This window comes from Buteo buteo, chromosome 14 (assembly GCF_964188355.1).
Source record: "Buteo buteo chromosome 14, bButBut1.hap1.1, whole genome shotgun sequence".
Taxonomy (NCBI): domain Eukaryota; kingdom Metazoa; phylum Chordata; class Aves; order Accipitriformes; family Accipitridae; genus Buteo; species Buteo buteo.
The window spans coordinates 29,527,039-29,552,033 of NC_134184.1; the positions used below are offsets into that span (position 1 = coordinate 29,527,039).

Below are 24,995 nucleotides of genomic sequence, written 5' to 3' on the forward strand. Positions count from 1 at the left end.
TTTCAGCCTATTAGAACTTGCTTGGAGTGAAGGGTGGATGTATCAAGGAAGTTATGTTGTGTATATTTATTCAATTAATTTGAAAAGAATGAAAACGCTAAAGCACTCTATTATTGTGTGTATAGAAACTGAGGCTAGAATTTAATTACTATCGTTGTGTTGATGACCCAGGTGCTCATAAAATCTTGCTTAATTAACAATCTGTTTTTAGTTTGCAAGTGGAAACTCAAGTAGAAAAGATTCACAAAGCTATGAGGAAGAGCTGGTTTGCCATTTTCCACTAATAAGTATTAATAAGATCATTCGAATTTTGAAAAACATTTGAACTTTAAAGTGTTTAATTTCTATTCTGTGAACAGGTGCTAAGATTTATCAAAAGTCATTATCTGATCATTTCAGAAGCTCTCCTCAATGGAAACACAAGCTAGGAAGACGTCAAAGAGTTTTTCTTGCATAACTGCAGTAGACAAAGTGAGCAGAAAAAGGATGTCCTTCACTTACTTAACTTTCAGGAATTAAAAAAAAAATAAAGGAGGTAGGATACTGTGAGTACTGGATGCTAAAAATCAAGGCATTTGGAGAAACCTTATTCAATAGGCAGCTAGGGATAATAAAAAAAAAGGAAATGTAGAGGAGAATATTAAATTAGTACATATCAAAGACCAACATCCCACTACTCTGTATTCAAAGAAAGTGTCAATGTATGTACAGCAATTTCAATATACACAGCTATCTAGGCTATGAAGTGTTACATACACCCACAGGTAACACCCAAATTAAAAGGTCTCCAAGCATTACATTAGAGCTGAAGAGCAGCCAAGGCCATGGTTTGACAGTCCAGGAAAGTGGCTTCTCATCTCTTTGTACTGCATCAAAATCCTGCAGTCATGTGTTATGAGATGGCAATCCAACACAAACCCGTTCTGTCAGTTCACATTTGTTCGTAGGTTAATTCATGTTGCATCAAGATTCATTTGTTCTCCCACAGACACTACAGAAGCCTAAAGCTGGCATAACTCCTGTGCTCTGGGTAATTGGAAGACGAGACATACTGTACACACCCCTGATCAGGATCAAATTTGGATGGGTAAGTGATCCAGCAACACTCAGCCCATAAGGATGGTAGATTCATCCCTAAGGGGAAGCCAGAATAGTTTGTATCGGCTGAGAAACTCTCCAGTTAACTCATTTTCCCCCCCACGTCTGGCAAGATTTGGCCAAAGAGTGGCCCCAGATTTTGGGCTGATATCTGCAGAATCTGAGTGAAACAGTTGTTCTCGGTCCCACTGCTGACCATGGCTTTCAGATTATTTCCTGACCTCCAGAAAGAATAGTCCAAAATGAAATAACAGATCATATCTACCTCTTTAAGGCACCTTGAACTCTAGGATGCACTGTACTGTCAACTGTGACTGGTAAGTAGAATTATTAAGTAACATGAAATATTCATTGTGAAACATCTGTTGGTAAGTTCTATGCTATATCAAATTTTCATTGACCATATGCAAAGCTGTTTCCTTACTAAATTAGGGTTTAAAAAACCGCATTGTTCTGGAAGGATCCATACCACGTCATTGTTTTTCCTATCAATATAACTTACAGGATGTAAATAATTGCATCTTTCCTAACGACTTATTCTGCAGCTGGTAATTTATGTGGCGTGTTTCAGACAAAGGATTATTATCTAATTGTTTTCTGCTGAGTTATAAATAAACAAAAAGACCCAAACAACTAAGCCTAGAGTGATATGCAAGTGTCAATGTTTAACAAATGCGATGTAACAACAATACACTTTATTAGAGGTGCCAGCTCATAGAAAGCATTTTAAAGGAAAGTTTAAACCTCAGTTTCTGTTGCCATAAAACATGTTACCTGAATAGGCTATTGTTATAAAGCATAAATGTAAAAACAACCGTAAAAACTAGGGACAACAACAACAACAACAATCCCTTAAATGATGCCTGCAGAAGTTGCGTACAAGAATGGATTAAAGGGAAAACTAGAGTATCTCCAGGGCAAGAGAATATTTGATACAGGATATTTGAAGTTCATACTACCAGAGGAGAACAGAAATAAATGAGAACCAAAGTATTGCCTCATCTGTAGATTAAGAGGTGGAGAGAACACTTTTACCCTCCATTACATTTATCAAGCAGGCTATTTTAAATACATGATTGAGTGAAGGCTGAAATTTCTCCTTGGCTTCAGGAGACAAGTACTCCATTTTGCCTTTGCTTATTACATTTATCAGCTGCCATGCATACACGATTATTTTTAATTTCTTGTATGTAATAATAAAGAACATCAGCAAACAAATGTTTATAATGCCTTACAATAAAAAAAGAAACAAAATGGAAACTGAAACACAATGTGTTAAAATAAAAACAAAAGTCTTTGCTGGCAGATAAAAAAATCAGATCCCATGTAGAATTTCACTCCAGATTCCACCAATTAGGGATACAGAATGAAAAGGGCTTTGCACTAAATTACGGTAAGTGCAAGAGTAGAATATGTGGCAATTTAGCTCAGAAAAATTCTGTAAGAATGCAACAGTTGACATGCAGGGTGAAAGAAAAATTCCACCCATAAAATTACAGTGTAAAGGAAACTGTTACAGTAAATGTATAACATGCTTTTCAAATATAGATTCGCAGCACAGGGAGAATATAGAGTTGGCGTGGTTTGGGTCAGAAGCCTTGTTGCTGAATTCTGACTAAGCTGGAGTCTGCCAATCGATTTGGCTCCAAGCCCAGCAAACCAAGGAATTACAGTAGTCAAGGCTAGATGCTGTAAGTGAAAGAATTAGAGTCCCCAGGTCAGTTTTGGATAGGAAAGAGAATATTTTTGGCAACAGTCCTGAAAGGCATTTGGTGACGTACTGAACAGAACTTAGCATTGAGTCCAAGGCTAAAACTGCACATAAGCAAATGACATGTGACATCAATAAGAGAAACGGTAGGCAGATTGCAGAGTAATGAAAGAAACATATAATTTTTTAATTAATCTGGGCCAAACCCTCCGTCTTTTGGTTATGATACTGCTTACTTTCAGAAAAGAATTTGCCTTTCACGCATTTACAGCTGAAAACCTGCAGCCCATCCCTGTTACCCAGTTCACAGAGGGAGAAACAGATGTGATTGCCATTGACTGGCAGAGAAGAAAAACATAAAAGTTGGAAATATCACCCTGGAGAAGACTGCAGATACTGCACGGGATGGGTCCTAAAGTAAAGCATACTGCTGGTCATCAGCTGGATACGTAAGCAAATGCCATTACAGATTTGTATAATGAAGACGTAGATTTTGACAACTATGCAAAATGACTCGTCTGCCACAAATAAATGGCATCCCTGTTCTGTTTTGGTTTTGGCTTTGGTTTGGGGGGGGGGGGGGGGGTTGTGTTTGTGTTTGTTTTTTTTCTTTTTTAAAGAGAAAAAAAAAAAAACAACAGAAAAAATCCACAGGTATCAAAAAGAAGGTGTCTGCAACTCCATCAGAGAAGAGGAGGCTACTGTTTGGTCTGCTTGCTGTCTGGGTGGCTGTAGGTTCCTTGAGACGTAGTCTTAAGACATAGCATGATAAAAGAGAAAACCACAGGACTTCTCTATTATATCCCCCAATTCCAGCTTTTTGGCAGACCAAGAGAATGGTGTCTCCAGCGATTTATCTCCCAAATTGTTGTGCTGTGCAGGAAGTCAAGCTTGCAAGGCTGCCATTCCTCAACTTGCCCTACTGCCAACAACTACATCTATACTAACGACCAAAACCAGCCAGGGACCATCCTCGTTCCCTGAAACCAACTGGCACAACATGCTGAGGGTCCCTGCAGCAGCAAACCTTCTCTCTCCCCAAAAAGATGCTTTTCAGGGAAACCACCTGGCCTGCACCAAACTCTAAATTGTACCCGCACTGTGTGGGAAAATGCTAGCTGGCCCGGAGCGACAACTTTCTTACAGTTGAACAGTATGGACAAGCCTTCCCTAGCTCAGCTTAATTTAATCCTATAGACAGAGTCAGCGGGGTCATCTTTTACTAACGGTCTCACCTTTTCTGCTCTTGTCCTGATGCAGAGGTCTCGGTGTGGCCGTTACGAGGCTTACCAGAGGAAGAAGGACGTTTTCCTCTTCTGTCTACCCTGCCTCACCTACGTGAATACTAGAAAGAATGGGAAACAAGTCTAAGCGTCCTCTGCCTAAATTTCACTATATTATTTCTACATTTCCCTTTGACTAGGCTTACAGTGTTTGAGACCAGGAGGAGGTGTGCCTGGGGTGATGGTTGATCCCCCTTCCTCTTCCATCTGACTCAGACTCATCCTAGCCAATGTGTTCGCGTGGGTTATTAAGAGGCCGAGTAAATGTCAGTGGTCTACACCTGAGTGAGGCAGGAAGAAATATTTTTTCATAATACAATAAGCAGATTCTTCCGCACAGATGAAGGACAAAAAAAAATACTTATACCACAGCACAAATTATAATCCCTGGTTTTCGAAAAACATCAAAACTCAGTGCCAGCAGCTGTTGTCTTCCTTTCTTCTTTCAGCTAAGAAACCCAGTGAGGAGGAGTGAAAGAAGGAGCATTACAGGGATACTGAAACCAGCCCATTTCCAGGATTTATGCTGAAACCTGCACAGTAACTTGTCTGACATATGTATATCAACAATTAATAGTTCTAGAAATGGAAGAACACTCCTTGTTAAACTTTGAAAGAAAAAAACATACACTCTGATTAAAGAGAGCCCAGTTTGCCCTGCAAGGCATTGCTAGAAAATCTGTCTACAAAATAAGCTTTGAAAATCTTTTAGGTTGTGAAATGTGGTTTAATTTACAACAAAGAAACTGACAGCTTGGTGTAACAGCAAGTGCTGGCTCCATGCCATGTGATAAATCACTTGGACTCAACAAGACCACTTCACCTCCATGTCATTTCTCAACAAACAGGAACCTGACATCAGGCCAGCACAACACAGTAGGGCACGTACAAATGTACAGTACCTGCTCTGTTAATGCCAACATCTTATATTACAGAACAGAGTTTATGGACTTTTTGTTGACATCCAGAAAAAAAACAACAAAAAAACCCCACATACACCCCCCCACCCACCCTACTAACTCAAAGGAAGATTAAATGAGTTCTACCTTCTTCATCAGCTTGACAAGATTATAAGCCATCCCCAATGCATTGCATTGAAGTAGCTGTTCTCATTGTTATTTATGGTTAGGCAGACCTTTTCTTCAGTTCTCAGAATTAAAAATAGCAAAAGTAGGAACAACTATTTTTGGTAAGCCTGTCCAAAAAAAGAATCCCGAGGGAACTCTGAGATGAAGGAACATCATAAATGTGACTGAACTCAGGCAGGTCCCATTAAGTGAAGGGACTCTCTCTAAGTAATAATTGTCCAGGGATCTTGCAGATTAGAATGTTCCTATGAGATCAGGAGGGCTATGTTTGTTTCGGGCATAATATGGTTTCTTTTGCTGAAATAGACTAAAGAGGTGAATGAGGAGGTTTCAACAGCCATAGCCTCTTCTGGCAATCAAAAAAAAAAAAATCATCTCACACATCTTATGTGGGAACATTTACTTCTCCATTTGTTGCCATGCCTTATGTTCCCTTGCCTGCCATGACTTGTCCTCTTCTCTCTTTGTTTACTGTCTCCAGTTTCATTTTTCTTCTGTATTTTTGTTCCTGCACCCTGTGTGTGTCCATCTTGCCCTCCCACACAGTCCATCCCTTTCCAAAACTGTTCTCCTGTCCCCATAACATCTCTGTCATTGTCACAAACTACATCACTTGGGACAAATCCAGTGATTTGACATGAACCAAGACTAGTGCCTATGGAAGGCAGTAAGTATTTCAACCAGTCATAGTTGCATAGGGTGATTCATATTCATATTCATATTCATATTTACAAGGTTTATTCATTCACTTATAAGCAGCCACACGATAAGCACAGCCAACTCAGAAAACCTTTTGGGTGAAACCTCCATCTTCTCTTCCTAGCTCCAGTGTCTTACTCTCACCCCTTATTGTTCATTTCCATACAACATTTACAGTTCAGTTCTGTGAGGCATCAGGCCCTTACCTCCATCTCTACTCAGCAAGGCAGCTCAAAACCAAGCCCAGATTTCCATGTGATTCAAGCACATGCTTCTTTGCTTTGAACCTTGCTTCATCATCTAGGAGATCCTGCAGGATCCAGGCAAGTGGCGTGAGTTGTCAAAATGGGGCCTTAGACTGAAATCTCTTTGGAGGCAGTGCTTTTATTTTGCTATAAAACACCATGCATATTTAATAGCCTTCATAAAAAAAAAAAAAAAAAAAGTCTTAAAAATAAAAGGAGAAGAGCTTCTGTTGAAATTCTGGCCACACTTAAATCGATACCAAGATTCCTATTGACTTTAGGTGGAGTGAAGGCTACAGACAATGGAAGGAATGAAGAAATTCAAAGAAAATGAAGCACAAAGGAATAAGCTATCTGAAACACTACAGGCTGCAACCACAAAGAGTTATACTGCCAGAAAGTGGGGAGGAATTATAAGAATGCAAGCTAAAATAGAAATGGAGTCTTTCATCTCTGCCACTGCCACAGCATCCTGGATAGAAATGCTTTTAAGAACCTGTGTACATGAGATGGAAAATGGGAGGACAAGTAAAAAAGAATAGAGATACCCAGCTGAGCTTTACTGGACAAATTATCAGTACAGAAGCAAGCAAAGAGCACACTGACTAAATGAGCTAATCAAAAGGGACTGGATGGATTGTGGAGGTTATTTTGTATTTAATTTTTTTTTTTAGAAATACATCAAGGTAGAAAGTAGTAGTGGCAACTAATGACATGAATGATTAATGTTTTTATTTGTAACATAGCAGCATTCTATGACACCAACTGTGATTTGGGCTGCACTGTAAAAACACATTATATGAGTCAATCTCTTTCACAAAGAGCTTAATGATGACCTAAAAATTGCACATAAAGTAAGCTTATATTTTTGAATTAGTCACTGGAAAATGAAAGAAAGACTGCAAGACTGGACAATTAAAGAGCAGGAAAATCCTTTTAAAAGTTGTTATTAATGCAGAGCAATTGAAAGAATACTCGGAAAGCATGAAGGTATATAAAAAGTCTGACTGCTATGAGAATTTTAACCAGCATGCTTTCAATATCTGTAATGAAACTGGCTTCATTTTCAGTACTAAGAGAATAAACTAAAAAGTGAATGACTATTGGGAAAAAGGACTGCAGTGTGGAATTTAAAGCAAATCAGATAAGTTGGTGATATTAGTAATCATCACCATCATATCAATGTAAATTCTACCTTTTCTAAAGTAAAAGAGCAACTTTTGAAGTGAACCTGTAATGAGAAAAACAAAACTGATCCCAATCCTTTTCTGAAGAAAGCTCAGAAAGGATTTTTAACTTTTTTCTTCCTTTTTTTATATGAAAAGTTCAGATTCTATCTGTGAAGACACTGATAATGTTAAAACAGATTAAATCATATCCAGAGAGATCAGAGAATGAAAATGAACAAACCTGAACAGAGGAGACTTTTGTTCAATCTGTTGAGAATGCATTTCCCTTCAGAATTATTTAACTTCGATTTATTTTGGGGGGGTAGGGGAGGAGGGAAATTTATATCTGATACCTACCAGCTATTTGAAAAAAAAACAACCCAGAGTACTCTAATATGTGACTAAAGTCCTCCAGTAGGAATGGAGAGAAAACCTGAGGTGACAATCCTGACCTTCCCAAAGAGGGTCACACAACACACAGTCTTCTCCCCAAACCTTTGTTTCTTCTTAATGACCAGCCCTAATGAATCAGCTCCAAGGTGTACCTAGCCTCATACCCTGTGTCACGAATAAAAGCGCTAAGGATGCTTAGCAACAAGATAAGCAAGTAAACTGCATAGTCTCATAATTCCAGGTTTCTTTGGTTTTAGGACTTCTTGAAAGATGAGTATCTCTTTGGGTTTTTTACATGCAATGCAAGAGCACAGGGAAGGAAACAAGCTTACTGGCAGCAGAACCAAGTGGCAGGCACCCTGTATATTGAGCTGTGGAGTGAAAATTAGTTTCTCTCAATAGCAAGATAGGAAGAATATCTACATGATGAGTGGAACCAGACTATGCAGTTCAGGTCGTGAGATCATTTTCAAAAAAATCAAAGCAGGCAATGGGAGGTAGAGTTGTCATAAAATTCTGGCTGATGGTGCCGTGCACTTGCTTTAGATGGTGCTGAATACTCCAGTTGCTCCGGGTGCCTCCCCACTTTCGTCCCCACCCGTGCCAGCATAGCACCATAGTGTGCCTACACGGGAGCTATTAGATTCAGAGCACCATAGCATATCACTCTGATCACAGCTCCTTGCAAAGCTGGGATACCACTCACATACAGACGGCTCTTCCTCTGCCACTACCATGGCTTTCGTGGCAAAGGTACACCAGTGACATAATGAAAATTGCTTTTTCTGACCCTCTCAGAAGTCAGCTTATTGTCCAGGCAAGGTAGGGACTCACTCAGATGCTGTCTCTTTCCTTCTTTGAAAGAACTAATAATGCTACTTTTATCCACAGATATGAATCCTTGTATTTTAAAACTTCATAAGTGGCCAAAAACTACAAGGTTTTGGTCCCTGACCACAATTAGAACTGTACCAAGAAGAAAGATCCCAACATTTTCTTTTTAGTTAGTGGAAAAATCTATTTTACAATTTACAAATACTCCAGCAGTACTACTGAAGATTGCACCCTGTCACTTATAAATTGTGTTAAACTTTGTAACAGTTTTGCTTTTACTGCTTATTATGATGGCATGATATTTAATAGCTGAAATGGAAAAAAATGGTGTCAGTATGTAGCTTGTCCACAAGGTCCCCTGGAAATATCAGGATGGCCTACTGGTGTATACTGGCCCTGACTACTGAGTGCTGGGGATTGCTACACTGGATTGCCACTGGCTTGGCTAATGCCAACAGCAGGGTTGTCACTTAGCCATTGTGAATGAAATTCAGGATGGCAACCTTTAAACATGTCTAAGTGATTTAGGGGATCTACGTTCTGTTTTCAGAAATTGCTTACTGAGAGTCAATGAGCTAATTACCACTTGCCAAGGTAGGGTGAGAACCTGCAGCACATCTCTTCTCCCTGATGCCAGCTAATGCACAAAGGGATCCCAGGGTCGCTGGGAACCGGCTTCTCTTTCCAGCAACCTCACGTCCAGCAGGAGGTGAGGACATATCTGTGATTAGTTCCGCTGGAATAAATGACTCTGCAGGTTTACAGCTTGCCCTGTAGGTTGAACCACGCGTCTATCCACACCTTCAGACCCGCATTTTGACACTCGGGCCTTTTACACAAGTTCTAAGACCCTGGTGATTATCTGTAATCAACTGTGGTGTCCTACATAGTACAGGGGAATGGCTTCACACTTGGGAATACTGCCTTACCTAGCTGCTATCCCCTAGACGGGGATGTGCCATAGATGCAACTGTTCTCTGTGTTCAGCGCGGTGTTACAGGAGGCAGGGAGACATCTCCCTCCAGCTGGCATCGTTCTGGACCAGGTGCCTAAAAGCCATCTGTCCAACACCCCAAGGAAGGTCAATACCACCTTTCAGAGCACCAGACCTCACCATTTAGAGCACGCTTGGAAGGAAGGAGCCTTAAGTTCTCTTCCTTCCCTGGCATTCAGGGTATTTAACCATACCTTTCCAAAAGATCATCCTGATCACTAGACACTGAAATTCCCTGAAGGTCAAGGAGAGAATGAAAGAGAAGGTCACCATGTGACAAGGAAGTAATCTGGCCAGGCTCCATGATAAAACCCACCCTCCCACTGTTCCCCCCAGGCATGCAAGACACTGATTCATAGACCCTGATGGAGACCTGGTGCCTAAGTCCCTTGAAGACTCATCCATTAGTAAAATTGACTAAAATGACCAAATACATCAGTGTCATAAACTGCTCAGTAGCCACCAATGGGGCACTTCTGTTCATTACACTGTTTATCTATCTACTCGCATACTGGAGCACTTCCACTCCCTTGTGTGTCTGACTCTTGAGATGTCAAATTAATTTTTGAATATGGGATTTTGGATCTTCACTCACCTGTAGGTACATTTGAAAATATTGTCAAGGGAGAATGCACTAAATAGGCTGAAACCTCAATAGGAGGTAGATGAAGTTTACAGTGCATGGAGGAGAAAGTCAGAGAAGAGAATTGCAGCTTTGGTGTAGTCTAAAAAACATCCCAATGCGGATGTCTCTAGGGCTTCCATTTTTCTTAAACATGAGGATCAACATCTATAAGCCTTAGGCTGAAAAGGTGGTTTGGGAGGAAATGAAACGGAGATGCGCGGAAAGTCAGGGAGCAGTGTCACATGTAACTGTGCTGTGGGAGCAGAGTGGAGGAATTTAGAAATCAAACCGCAAAGACAGAACTATTCAAAATCCTGGAAAACAGTCCATATTTTAAGCAGAGATTCAAATCTAGAAAAACTAAGTAATTTAATAAAAAAGAAGGAAATGGACATTTTTCTCTCTTTATCCCTTAAATAACTGAAGAAGCACCATAACAAGGCTAAGACTCCCTGTAGAACTTAAATCAGGGGCTGTAAATTGGTGACGTGACAGCAGTAATACACTTTATTTCACAGATTATCCTGGCACAAGTATCTTGGTCAGGTAATTAATTCACGTGCTGAACACTTGACCCAAATTTTTAGGGGTAATCCGCTTGGTAATCTTCTAAATACCTCCAGGCAGAAATTTGTAGCAGGGATTTCAATATCTCTACTTCTTTAGTAGTTGGGCCATAAGCTGAAATGTTCTGGCCACACTAATCCTCATTAATAAGAAAGTATTTTGTACTGAGACCCACACAGACAGTGCGTGTGTTCCAGGTGAGTGCACTTGAAGCCCATTTTCTTAACACACTTCTTCTTCACTCCCCATAACATTCACTGCTACAATGCTGGCATTTCTATCTAACTCTAAGTTCTTCCCTTACGCTACATCCTTCTGTACCAAGACTACACACAGAAAATCGGATTAATCTGCTCTGAACAAGGCATGTAAAAAGTTGGACATCTGGTTCTGAGCTAGGACCCCTGCGAATCCTCTATGGGCAGCAGAGGAAAAATGGCACCTCCAAGGGATGATTCATCTCACCGGAAGAGCACCATGAGGTTGGTCTGATGACTTATTCCCTGGAGATGCTTATTTTTCCCTGCAGACCGCAAAGAAAGCCCAGAACGGTCAGCTCGGAGTTGGACATCTTGACCTAGTTCATGACAGAGGAATGCCACATAGTATTTTAAAAATACTGTAATATTTATGTCAAGTGGCCACAGAGCTGCAGCATTACACTAGACTTTTGGATCCTTACTGCAGAACAGCAGGTATTTTTTTGCCACTCTGCAGAATTTAATAGACCACACACAACTATTTTGGACATCTAATATTTTCAAATTCTTCTTCATAAAGCAAGTGACATATTGTAGCCAATTATACAGGGCTGTGGGAAAACAATGGAAAAGGACAGATGAAAAACATTCCACAGTTCAATTCAAATACAGGAAAATTCTTGAAAAAGGGAAGCTCATTTCTCAGTCTCCATGTTTAGCAATCTTAGGCATATACGGGTGTAAAGCAAAAACATCATCCGTTTGTGGCAAGTTTGCAGACAATTTTAATAAAACACATTAATGCTAATAATGGCTGATGTTTATGATGTTTATAAAATAACCAGTGTGGAGCATCTGGAAAGCTCGTAAAATTTGTTCTTATAAAATCCACAGAGTATAACACCTCTCCCTGAGCCTGTTTTTTTGCTGACCTTGTCCTTCTAGGCCAGACCTGTCAGAAACTGTCTTCTTCCAGGCATTGCTGTGACTGTGGCACTCTGAAACTCGTGTTTTCAAGCCAGACCTATTTCTGTTTTGTAAGTTCAGCATTCAGCACATTACAGGAACAAACCAGATAGCCAAAACTGCAAGTTTCCACCTGAAACTACAGGGATCTCTATTTCCAAGTGACAGATGTTCTACAACAGTTGGTGACAAACGGGCTAATTTAGACTGATTTAACTAAAGTTCAGCCTGCTGACAATGGGGGATTTTATTTTTTTTTTAATGCAGCTGAAGAAGGCATTTTCGAATGCTAGGGCTGGCTGTTGGACACAAAACTACAGAGGCCTTGGTGTGAACTGAAGAGCACGGTCATGCGTGGTGCCTGCGTCTCTGCTTCTCGCACTGCCTTTAAATGCTGAGATGGAAGATGACATTGCCTAGCAAATTACCAAGGCAATTAACTAGTCTTTAAAATTTACTCACTGAACATATGTCCTCAGAAATCAAATGGCTTTGGCCCAGAATCCTTCTTTTAAATTCAGGCATCTAAGCTCTTAAATTACAAGGACATGTGCCCTGGGGTGAATTGGTCTTCTGAGATGCTGAGCTCTCCATCACGTATGCAAGAAGCTTCCAGGGGCTGCTCTCTTAACCTGGGCAAGTCCATCCAAGCTTCTGCCTTCAGCCCTAACTTTTGTAGGATGACCACCAAGGGACCAGAAAAATATTGCAGAAAAGCCTTTAGGGCTTTTTTTTTTTTTATGTAAAGATTCAGGGTGTGATTCAGAAATTACAGTGTAACAAAGGCATTGTTCTGCATCTGGTAAATTGTCTTGGGTTTTGTTTTTAACTTGCATATGAGAGCTGGCTTCAGGCTCCACCCTTCTGAGTATCATAAAGTTTCTTGCTTGAGCAGCCATGAGTAGACATGTTAAAAAACAGCAACAATGAAATTAGTTTTCTTTCTCCTTTCTTCTTGTCTTCTCTTTTTTCTTTTTCTTTTTTCTTTCTCTTCTCTCTTCTCTTCTCTCTTCTCTTCTCTTCTCTTCTCTTCTCTTCTCTTCTCTTCTCTTCTCTTCTCTTCTCTTCTCTCTTTCCTCTCCTCTCCTCTCCCTTCTTTTTTTCTTTCTCTTCTCCTCTCTTCTCCTCCTTCCTTTTGAAGAACAATTCTAGTCAAGTATCCCGATTATTGTTTTATGAGGGAACCTCATTAAGGTAACTTCATTGATTATATATCTGTACTAAGGAAATAGCTGCCAGCACTAAATATTTAAGGCAGTTTATCTGCCAAATTAATACTGGCATTGTATCAGCCAAGCAGTCCCGATGCCAGCAGCAGTACAGCGTATTCTTCTACTGTAGGGGTGCCCTGTACGCTGTGAATATATCCCTAAAAGTTGCTGAATCCTACTTCCTTTTACCTAAACCCAGGCTATAAATATAACCTAATTGTCCTCTATTCTGTAATTGGCCTAGTTAACTAGCTGCAACGCACAGGCATATCACTTCTCTCCACAAAAGCACGATCTTTGCTGAGAGCAGGGAGGCTTCTGTCTGGTCCGTTCCTGAAGCGTTATGTCTACGCAGCAGTAGACATTATGCATAGAGCACATCTTCGTCTATTAATAAAAAAACTACTGAAACTTTGCTCACCTTGAGAAATAAGCCCTTAGGAATGGTCCTTGTTCCTCCAAATTGCCATAGAGTATGGAATAGGATATGAGGTAGAATATGACTGCATTGCAACTACTTACCCCCAAACAAACAAACAAAATGATAAAAAAAACCACTACCACCACCACCACCATCACTACAACAAGACTGGACAAAAAGGAGTTACTTACATTGAGTGAGGATCCCCGTTAAGGCATTTTTGAAACTCTCCTTGGCTTGCTCCATTTCTTGCTCATGAGCGGCTTTTTCATTCATGAGACGGCGGACGTGGCTGTTGGCCGACTGCACCATCGAATAAAACTGGTTTGCAGAGCGACGATTCACCTCACCTCGCTCAATCCAGGTAAGCAGCACTGTGATGGCCTCTGAAAACTTGCTATCATCTAGAACAATCAAAGCACAGGTTTTAAATTGCAGGCATAAATATCCTGCCGAGAAGACATTTTCTGCTCCATGTCACATTAAAATCACCATAAATCCTGCTTGCAGTATATCATTTCAGGCAACTTTGGGGTCCTTTGTTCTATCAGATGTAGGAAGCCAATACTGCTACACGAAGCTACATAAATCTTTCTTCAAGACTTGCCTTTTGCTTATTTTAATAGTTTTCTCACAACAAAAAAAAGCACACACAAACACACCCCTTCCCTGTGGCCTCTTTGCTTTCACAACTTCTCCCTTAAGCCGTTGGGTGATATGGAATGACCTTACAGCGGGAGTGAGGAGACCTCTGTCTTACTGGACCCACTGAGGAAACGAAATGTCTCCCTGTTAATCTGCTGGGCTGAAAGCTCAGTCTTGGAGCTTGGGCTCAGCCGTACTTTTGTCAACAGATTTCGCTAACATCACATTCTTAATTAATGAACAATGACGAGGCTGAACAATTCCTCCTCAAAGCACTGATTAATTACAAGGAACTGCTTTGAACAGATGATGTGTCTGTATTTGTTTTGGATTATTTGTCTGTGTTTTGTTTTACTGGTTGTTTTTTTTTTTTTTTTAAAGGATTCCAGACGAATCCAGGCAAACACCTGGATTACAGCTTTATGTTTACCATTCAGGTAACTAAAGTTATATTTCTCTGCAGAATGATCACCAAAACTGGTGGCTAGATTTTGTGCGCTCCCTCCCCAAGTAATCTTCTTTCCTCTGACAGTGCTCTCAGCTTCCTCAGAAGACTCTTAGCGCAGCATCCATTACACTTCTGGCTTCATCAGGATTAAGAGGACACATTTCTTTTTAAGTCCTTTCAGGCTGAACTGCAAGAAAATGTTATTACAACAAAGTGTCTTCCTGTGGCATCATTTCTGTGCAATCCGATCTCATTTTTTCCCCAGGATTTTATTCTATGAAACTTTCGTTTCCCAGCAAATCATTTTAAACATCTCATCTAGTCCTTGTTGGCTAGATTTCATTATATGTATGTTTTAGATGGTAGGTATACCTTTCTACAGGAGAAGGTAGACAGTTATGGTGGGGAGTAGTACAGTTATAACCAAAAGACGTTTAAAAAGAAAATTGGAAAATATTAAACTCAACCAACTGTGTTACAGGATACAGAAATGTGGGACATCTTTTGTAAGACTCTGCTTTCCATGTACAAAGTATAATGAAATACTAATTCTTAAGTGACGATTTGGGCTTTTATTCTGAACCAGTAATCACTTCCCTAAAAAGTGAGGAGCCTAAAGTGCAGAGAGGACTAGCGACATGCTCTGCACCCACAGTCCGCGAAGAATAAATTTTACATTGCCTGATCTTTAGCATCTTATTAACTGAAATGTGCTTTCAACTACAGCAATAGGATTTGCTTACCACAGCTGGATAGGCATGTTCACCCAAGATCCCTGAAAAAATCTGCAAAATAAGAGCCTAACAACACCCTCCCTTGGTATGATGATGTATCTGTTGGGACTTTACATTAGCATGTGATTCATCATCATCATTCATTAAGTAATTGTCTCTGGGGAGGAAGAGTCAGATGGGCATCTTGTCTTTCCATATTGTCCCCTTGGATTAGACTCCACTTCCAAGCTTTCCTGGATATGTATGTGGCAGGTATGTATTAAGTGGCTCTGATGAGTGAGGTTGGCTGAATATGGGCCTCAGAAAAGCCAAATGTAAACAAAACTCATGCAAAGCCTCTTCATTGCAAGAAAACACTAGGATAAGGCTCTCCAAACGGCTTGGGCAAAATCTTCAGCCTGCTGAAATGCATGGGAGCTGGATGTCACGGATCCAATACAGCCAAGAACTCATCCCTGGAACATAATGTTTATTATAATTACAGTAGTCAATAAGAATAACCTGTAATGGCTTCTGGCAATGTTAGCATGCAATTTCCAACAGTCTGTACAGTCAGGTCACCCTGCGGATGGCACTAGCCTGTTAACACCAAGGATGCGGCTGATTGTGAGTAGAGAGTAACTACAGCTGAATGTTCCTCTTTTTGCCATGTAGACATCATTATCTATATCGTCACATATAATTTATCACCCAACACTGAAGCACCGTTTAGAGTAAATTATCCCATTCAATCTAGGTCAAGACATGAACGGCAAAGTTGGGAGAAATGCTACGCAGAAGTACCTCTGAAGAGGTACACCGTGACCTGGGAAGAAACAGTGTGCAGAACCCAGCAAAAATGTTTCACGGAGATGCATGAGGAAAATCAGTTGCACAGAAACATTCTCCCTTTTTCTTGCTTTAATCTCTCCCCAGTACATGTCTGTGTGTTGTTTTGCTACAGCGTCTATATGAAATTAAACCACCTCTGCCCTCGTTTTGTTTTTATTGGGCACAGTTGGTGTCTGTAAGGGATGTGCATAAACATACCATCCTTCTGCCACATAGATTCAACCCATTTAAAAGGACATGCTGAAAACCTGTTTTCAACATACTATACTTCCAGTGAGCTGCAGAGGTCTGTGGGCCTCTTATAGTTAATTCATGGCTCTGCACTAGCAGGAAAAAATCCTTTCATTGGTAAACATCAGCATCTTCATTGATTACATAATTAGAAGATACATTTAAAAATGCTAGAGGGTAATATATGCACAACAGGAGCACATTAATTAATAAAATCTTTTCTCTACAGTTTTAAAATTTCCTTATTTCACCTTCATCTCTAACTTTTATATTCTTGAGTTGACTACTCAGTGACTGGCGTAAGGTAACTCACCGTGAATTAATTTTCTTCATCCAGAATGCAGTGACTCTTTCTGAGCAATCAGAGGTTCACTTAGAAAATCAGATTTCTATACCAGATTGTTCATTTATTTTTTATTTAGTAGATAAATAGTAGAAGAAATGCAGCAATGGAATCTAATTTAAGCAGAGCATGAACTGCCTTATGATTGCAGCCATTCATTAAAAAAATAAAACAAAACTCCTAATTCTGTTCAAAATTATTCCCTTGCGGTAGGATGCACATAAATATACACTGTTTAAAAACATACTCTTAAAATAAATTCCTTTATATAAGACATGATCCCATATGTAATTGTTCTTTTAAAACGAGCACCCGGCAAATTATTTCTCACACTTAAAGCTTTTTTTCTACTCCAAGTTACAGCATGTTTTAAGCAAATAAAGTAGGATTCATCTCCTTTATGTCAACATTGGATTTAGTAACTCCAGGGTCCCGGTACAGGCAATGGAAAGAGATGGACACTTGTCGGATGAATTCATCAGTCCTGTTTTAGGTGTCTATTTGAGGGTGAGGTGGACTGTGCCCCAAAAGTGCCTGCTTCCCTCAACTGGCTGTGAAGGGAGCCTGGGGTGACCCTTGCTCATAGACAGACATCTCTGCAACAGATATCTACATGTGGTCAGAGTAATCCCAACCGGTACCCAAGTGCACCACTCACAGAACGCCTACTCAGCATTCGTGTGCCTGTGTTGGGTTTTCAGTCGTACCGCAAGCTGCGATGCACGCTGTGTCGTTTTAATATTACCCGTCTGTTGAGGATGGTTTGCTGGGTGTCTGTCAATAGAGATTTCCAGGTGATGCTAGACTGAATCACAGGCCGCTAGAGATAAGATATTTCAAATTCCTCTTATAACTGAAGATATTTGGCACTTAAATCCTAGCTCACAACTTAGATGAAATGGAATATAAAGAAAAGAAAATGCATCCCTAGAGCTGCCTGGGAAATTGTCAACAGGGATATTTCTATGAAAAAAAAAGGAATAATTGTTGACAAATGTTTTGCATTTTCCTGCTTGTAATTTGACCACCTCTAAGCAACCCCAACTGGAATAAACTTTTTAATAGAAAAAACTATGACAAGAACTGCTACAAAATGGTATACTGGGAAAAAGCGTTGGAAACAGAGATTTTACTTTCTGCTTATGGAGTTTCCCTGGCGTAACATAGGACAGAATTCAGCTCAATCTGAAAAGTTGTGACTATTTATCTTTCAATGTTAAGCACCTCCATAAGGTGCTTTCACAACTTGGGTGATGGTGCCTAAGGCCTTAGTTATTAGAAGGGAGATAAACTAATCCATCACACTGAAGCCAGGTGGCTGTCGGTCTCTTCTCCCAAGTAACAAGCGTTAAGACGAGGGAATGGCCTCAAGTTGTGCCAGGGGAAGTTTAGATTGGATATGAGGAAAAACTTATTCACCAAAAGGGTTATCAAGCATTGGAACAGGCTGCCCAGGGAAGTGGTGGCGTCACCATCCCTGGAGGTATTTAAAAGACGCGTAGACGCGGTGCTTGGGGACATGGTTTAGTGGTGGACTTGGCAGTGTTAGGTTAACGGTTGAACTTGGTGATCTTAAAGGTCTTTTCCAACCTAAACGATTCTATGATTCAAACACTCTTATTACTATCATATTTACATTTATAGATGTATTGCCAACATAGCTAACTTTATATTTCTGTATTTCGAGAGTGACGTTGTATGCTGGACTTCTAGCTAGGACAAGATCAAACACTGGGCTACAGTTGCTTTTAGCCTTATTAGTATCTTCCCAGCCCTGGGCTTTCTCAAAGGTTTGAAAAGTATCTGAGATGATTCACACAACACTCGGAGCCTGTCTAAATCACAGCAATCCTCCTGTGTTGTCCTATGGGCCATGGTGGTGTCCAGAGTCAGCACATACTGTCTCTTGTCCCTGATCTTGCTCCCCTAACACAATCTCCTAGGTTTGCAAGGAGATGCTGAAAAGACAGAGCTGTTTTTTTATCCTAATGACTACACCTAGAAAGCTCCTGTGCTGGCTGCATATGTTTTGGGTTGCATTAATGATCTCATTTTTCTCTGGCCCTTCTGTAAGATGGGAAGGGGCAGGTGTGCCCTTCTGCTAAGCTCTGCCCTGACCAGCAGAAATCCAGTTACCAAACATCCCTCGAAGGCATTCTTTTGAGCACTGAGGATGACTGTGCTACAGAGCATCTAGAGAAGGGACAAGAGTCACGGGATAGAGCCCATCTCTCTGCCTCTGACTGACAGCCTGTTCTCCGCCAGCGGTAGCTGTGCCATCGGAAGATGCTGTGTCCCCTGCCTCGTCCCCACCTGCGCAGCACTACCCCTTTGCTCACGGTTACACTGCCCTCAGGTCTGCTCGGATGATCCCACTCCAGTTCCAGTTTGTCAAACTGGGCCCAGTCCTGTTATTAGAGGAAAGCAGAAGAGGCCAGTTCAGGATGCAGACTTCTTCACTCCGTATAACTGCAGCCAGGGGAGGATGTATGGCCATGGTTACTGTTAATCTGACTTCTGATTCGATAATTTATCAGACTACAACAAAGATTTCTAAACGGCAAGCACCGCATTCAATCGGAAGAAAAATAATACACCACAGCGGGTGACTGCTGTGGGTGAATCAGGTCAGGGAAAAGGTTTACTAACCTCTCTCATCAGTAGGTTCAGCCCAGCTCCCCTGTGCATCGGGAACAATTTGCAGATGCGACTTTCGGTGTCACGATGACAACCTATTTTTCTCTTGGCTTAAGAGCTTCTCCCGCACAGAGTGCCTGCCACTGACCTAGAAACACAACTCTTCAGTCTACTACCCTCACCTTCTTTTTCCCTGCTCAAATACCTTATATAATTGTGCCATGCAACACACACATCACTCTGGTGCTTTTGGGATTAATAACAGTTTTAACCCAGTGGCAGTGCATAATAAGTGAGAACCAAGGAATACAAATTCTTACTGCCAAAGGGTTCTTTTAGAGGATGATTAATATCCACCTTACTATTTCTTAAATAGCCTTAACTGTACGCTGTAACCAAGAAACTTTTCCAGTTATGTAATAAATGACTAGCTGAAACTGGATTTGATAAAAATATGCATATACATTTACTAAAAGGTATCTTAAAAGGTACCTTCTCCCCCCCCGTATCATCAAACTCTTTCTTCCAAATTAAATCACGCAAGATTCTTCCAGAGGTGGGTGTTACATGTGAGACACAGAAATCCATTATCTTATCCTGCTGATGCCATTATTTCCAATAAAAAGTAATTACGAGGGTATTGAGTTTCCTCCCTATTTCTCAAAATCACACCACAAACTTTCAGATCGGTGAGCTGCGATTTCCCAGTTCACGGTAATTAACTTGAGTCATTTTGCCGTGCGGTACATTTAATCAAGTGGGTTTATATTAAAACCTTAAAATTTGCATTGATACAATACAGATTAGGTGAGGGAGGACACTTTTAGCAATAACACTTAACAGCGAGCGTACTTCTTGCTGGCTGTCGGAGGGAGGTGCCCAGGGAATTGGGTTACCGATAGCTGAACCCACCTTACGCTCTTCTGCCAGCAGACAAAATTGCCCTCGCACCGTGCCTGCTCGCAGCCCCTCCGCAAGGCTCTCGGAGCCAGATGTATTGTGTCACAGCAGATGTCAGCAGCATATGGAAGAAGGAAGGAGAAAACGACGTTCTAAAAACGGGAAGGGCGAGCGAACAGATTTGACGCTAAAGCGTCGAAACAGGTCTGTGGTAGAGCTCTGTCCTGATATACTACTAATAAAAAAAGATTCTGCTAAAAAAAAAAAAAAAAGGTCTGGAGTCTTTCAGCAGCAATTAAACCTGGCATTCACTGGATTTGTTCAGAGGATCTCAGCTTTGCCTCCCCTTCTGACGTAGCCCTGCACTGAGTTCTATCCTTTCCGCGTGAGACTTGCCTCTCCGGATAACGGCACCACTTCTGCAGCGCTCCACAAGCCTGGCTCTCAAGTGCAGAGTGATAATGAAAGCAGCGTGGTTTTCTTCTCAGTGAAATATCCTATTTCCCAAGCAATTAAATGTTGTTTATATTTCAAACGATGTGCAAGGGTTGAGATCGTCAGGCTTGATGTTACCTGAATCTTGCACAAGATGCATCCCCGGTTAGTTCATTCTACTGTAACTGCCATCTATTTATTTAAATTTCCAATCTGTTCTCTCTTCAGGGGATAATACGGTGCCTGGCAAAAAAGCAGTTTCTCAATTTTTCAAATTATATTTTTTAAAATGGAAAACCACATGAACAACTTCCCTGTGCTCAGAAAGAAACACTGTATTTAAAAGGGAGGTAAATTCCAGGGTATTGTACAAAACTTGCAGATATTATGTCTCCTTTGCTCAAAATATTTAAAAAACAGATATTCAGATATAAAGAGATGCCTTTGTTAGATGGTGGAACTATTTAGCTACCTGCAGCAAATAAGACAGATGTAGTATTTTAAAGGAGCTTATGTGCAAGAAGTGATTTCTGAAGATGATACCATTAGGTACAGCTATGCTTGAATTAAGAAAACCATGATGTTCGAAATTCTGCTTTGAAACGCAAATGTCATAAGCACACAGATTAAAATGTTTTGTTCCAACGCACCTGACAGAGCAGCGTTCCACTTAGGATAAAAGGTTCAGCCTATCTCCAGTTGTGTGATGTTCTGGGCACCACGTTACTCAACTGCTTATAAAGCACCCAGGAAAACAGATGTCAGAGTATGCAAATTTGATCCTAAATATCTACCGACACATCTCACTGTGCAGTAATAACGCATCTGATTTAATACTGAGGAATTAAAATCTCAGAGACACACAGCAAACAAAATGCTGCAATGAACTGGAAGATAAGGAGCTCAGGTTTTTGTAAGGTAATAGTAGAAGACATGATATTCTGATGGTTTTGTCAGAGCAAGAACTCAGGGTCTATTCTCAAAGGCTATTTAAGGAGGCAATTCACATTTACACTTTACTGTAAAAGACCCTGGTTTCCCAGAATTCACATCTATGAATTTATTGAGATATTTCCTCAAGGAAACACAGATTTTTACCTAAGGCAGGAGGATGTTGGAAAGGAGGCGAGAGGTTTCATTCACCTCAGTTATGCTTAGCTGTTATCTTGTTCCACGGCAATCAGATAATGGTTTGATGAAACTATTTGCAATGTCGTGACAAATTTTGGAATATTTGGATCAAAAAGTAGATTTGAAGAGTACCTTTTGAAAAAGTGAAATTTTACTTTACCATTTTTAAACAAATGGTGCTAATTTTTTATTTTGCTTTTCCCTCCAAATCCAGGTTAGTGGTTTGGAAGGTCAAAAAAAAACCCAAACAAAAATAACTTGTCATGCAAAATTAAATAGCGGTTTTATTTTCCCAACCAGCTTGCAAACCTAAAATGTGTGGTACAAACCTAAAACTGATCAGCATAGCCATGGTATGAGAAGGAGCTCATGTTCTGCCCCATGTTACCCATTGAGTTTGAATGCTGGAGCTCATTTCATTCCGAAAATCCAGGCTCAGGTCTCTCCTGCCTTCTATGTGCTGGACTCATGAAGAGTGGGACACTCTCAGGGGAGTGCATGGAAGTGCATGAAACAAATTTAAATCAAATGTTTTGTGACAAGTCATCTTTCCAATGCAGGAAATCTCCTCTTTTGTGAACCATCATCTCCTTGGCTTCTCCTTTTGGCTCCGGCTGTGACCAGCAGAGAACATCACTAGCAAATGATCAATGCAGAGCAGCTCAAAAATGTTTAACCAAGGAGAGTCAGTAGTGTAGGCCAATATGTTTTTAGAGCAACAGGCTCAAATCCATGAGACCTACACCCAAGATACTGGCAATATGTCACTGCCACATAGCGAAAAGTGGCACTAACAATGCACAATACATGGATAGGGAGAGGAACAACATCACAGGCACTTAGAGAAAAGAAAAGTGAATACCCTCTTGGCTAACATGAAAGGCACAGGAAAAAATGTCCACACTGCCAACAAGGAAAAAGTTATGAAAGATTTCATTTGCATGACTCTGAAGACCTTAATGAAGAAAAGAAAAAGGAAAAGGGAATAAAAGGAAAGGGAAAGGGAAAGGGAAAGGGAAAGGGAAAGGGAAAGGGAAAGGGAGATACCCATAAAACAGCACTCTCTGCCACAGTCTAAAATGGAAAGTGGTGAAAAATTGCACTCGTCCACAGTTTGATGGGTTTCCCTTATTTCTGCATAAATCAAGCATTCAAACCAAGTTCTTTGCAGATATGAAGGGATTTGGGATAGTCCACAGAGAGCAGGGAATGGAGAGCAAGTCCTAAACCCTCATGCTTTTGCAGGTATGCAAGGCTTCACATGCAGTGAGTTCCCAGTGCCAGTCACCAGGCAGCACATTTTGAAACCAGTTCTTTTTTCCTATGAAGCGCCATACCAGTAGAGAATGCCTGGCTGAAATTTTATAATGAACTTTTGTTTCCAGCTGGCATAAAAGATCCTCTATACTCTCTCCTCCGCGCTCCTCTACGGCAGTTACTGCTCCACCAGGTGACTTCGGCACATGAGAGGAATAGGAATATGCTGACAACACTGGGGCGAGAGCTGCCAGCCAAGTCTGGTACACAAAACCAATGATTTCTTTAAGTCTTATGCTGCAGTTTGCAGAAGGTGAAAAAAGATATTGTCACCTCTGTTATAGACTCAATAAATATCTAGACCACAACAAGGGACTGGCTGATGAGCCTAGTTCATCTCTGCTCACCATCAGATTTCCTTGCTGTCAGGAATTTCCAAGGTTATTTTGACAACAAAAGTTGCTTGGATTCAGACCAAGTTGTCTACATCTGTGATTGCAAAGCAGTATCTTGGGATGACAGATGTTTAGCTATTTTGGCTTGCTTTTCAGCTAGTGTTGCTCAGTGAACTTCTGGAGGCACTGCAGGAGCTGAAACCTGCACGTTGGGCACCTGCAACTCTGTCTCATGCGCTGGCAACGGAGCTCAGGAGTCTTTTGAAGTGGGTACCACGGGGAGGTCATGACTTTCCTTAAGAAAACAACTGCAAAGCATCTGCTCAAAACCCAATCTTTCAAGGTAAATCCTGCCAAAGGCAGATATATTTTGATCCTTCTTTTCTTCAGCCTGAATTGTCCAGGCTTTTGCAGCAATGCAAATCTGGTGATATCCAGAGACCTGAGATTTTGACCCCAAGTTTTATATATATGTGTGTGTGTGTGTACATATATCTATCCTCTGTTAGCTTCACTGACGTCCACATTTAAATTGTAAATGTATGATGACATGAACTGCCCTTTGCCAGGGTTAAAGAAGTTTCTTTAGTGTTGCTTTACTTCTGTTTTTAGGATGTTACAAAGGGCTTATGAGGTGAATCCATGCTGCCCAAGGGAGGCCATAATGTTCTACTGCACTGCCCTATAGATACCAGCTATGGTGCCATAGGAAAGGTAAAGCAGACCAGTATGATGATCAAACCCCACTTCTGCTTTCTAGAGTACCTAGTACAGGAGACAACTCATGACCAGTGAGAAAAGAAAGGGCTTCTTTGCATTTTCCACCCCCAACAATCTATACAGATCCAAGGCTGGTGCCATTAATCTTGCTACAAGGCAACTGCTAATTAGCAAAGATTTTTAAAATTGCAATATATTCTTTTGCTGGATTTTAATGATTTTTTAACCAATAAAAAATAAACTTACCATTTTGGTTTCTTAATTTATCATATTTAATTCTGTATGTTTCTGAAAGTTTATCTTTATTTCCAGAGAAATAGTCATGTACGTGGTGTTGGTCTATACTGTGCTCAAAATATTTCTATATTAAACTTGAGCATATATGCCAAGCTCCGGTCAAATGTCTCTCAGGAGAATCAAAGATCTAAATGGTTGGAATAAGTTTTAATTAAGTATGGAAACTTCCAAGAATGAAAAGAAAAATCCTTCTAAATACAGACATCTTAAACATCTTGCAAAAAACCAAGCAATGCCCCGAGCCTGAAGCAAAGGCTAGCCATACGGAAGAAATTGTCCAGACTTCTTGCATTTTCTGGCTTAGTTCAGGAAACCTCTAGGCTTTACTACATAAAGCAAAACTTCCCTATAAAAGATTAACTCCTAAAATATTCAACTGAAAACAGATTCTAGGAACAGATGGATCTAAAATTCTGTATTGTATTGTATAACCTCTGCAGGAGCTGGGCTGGAAGCTAGATAAGAATTAAAAAATGTTATATTTGGG

At 40.5% G+C, this 24,995-nt stretch overlaps 1 protein-coding gene across 13 annotated transcripts in view; it reads right to left on the reverse strand.

Moving 5' to 3' along the window:
* The window catches only part of ENOX1 (ecto-NOX disulfide-thiol exchanger 1), a 358,275-nt gene that overhangs the window by 67,142 nt on the left and 266,138 nt on the right, over positions 1-24,995 (reverse strand). For all 13 annotated transcript variants that reach the window (XM_075046158.1, XM_075046156.1, XM_075046155.1 and 10 more), the window contains one exon: positions 13,696-13,908. In XM_075046158.1, coding sequence (XP_074902259.1) covers positions 13,696-13,908 — 213 coding nt within the window. The remainder of the gene's footprint in view (positions 1-13,695; positions 13,909-24,995) is intronic.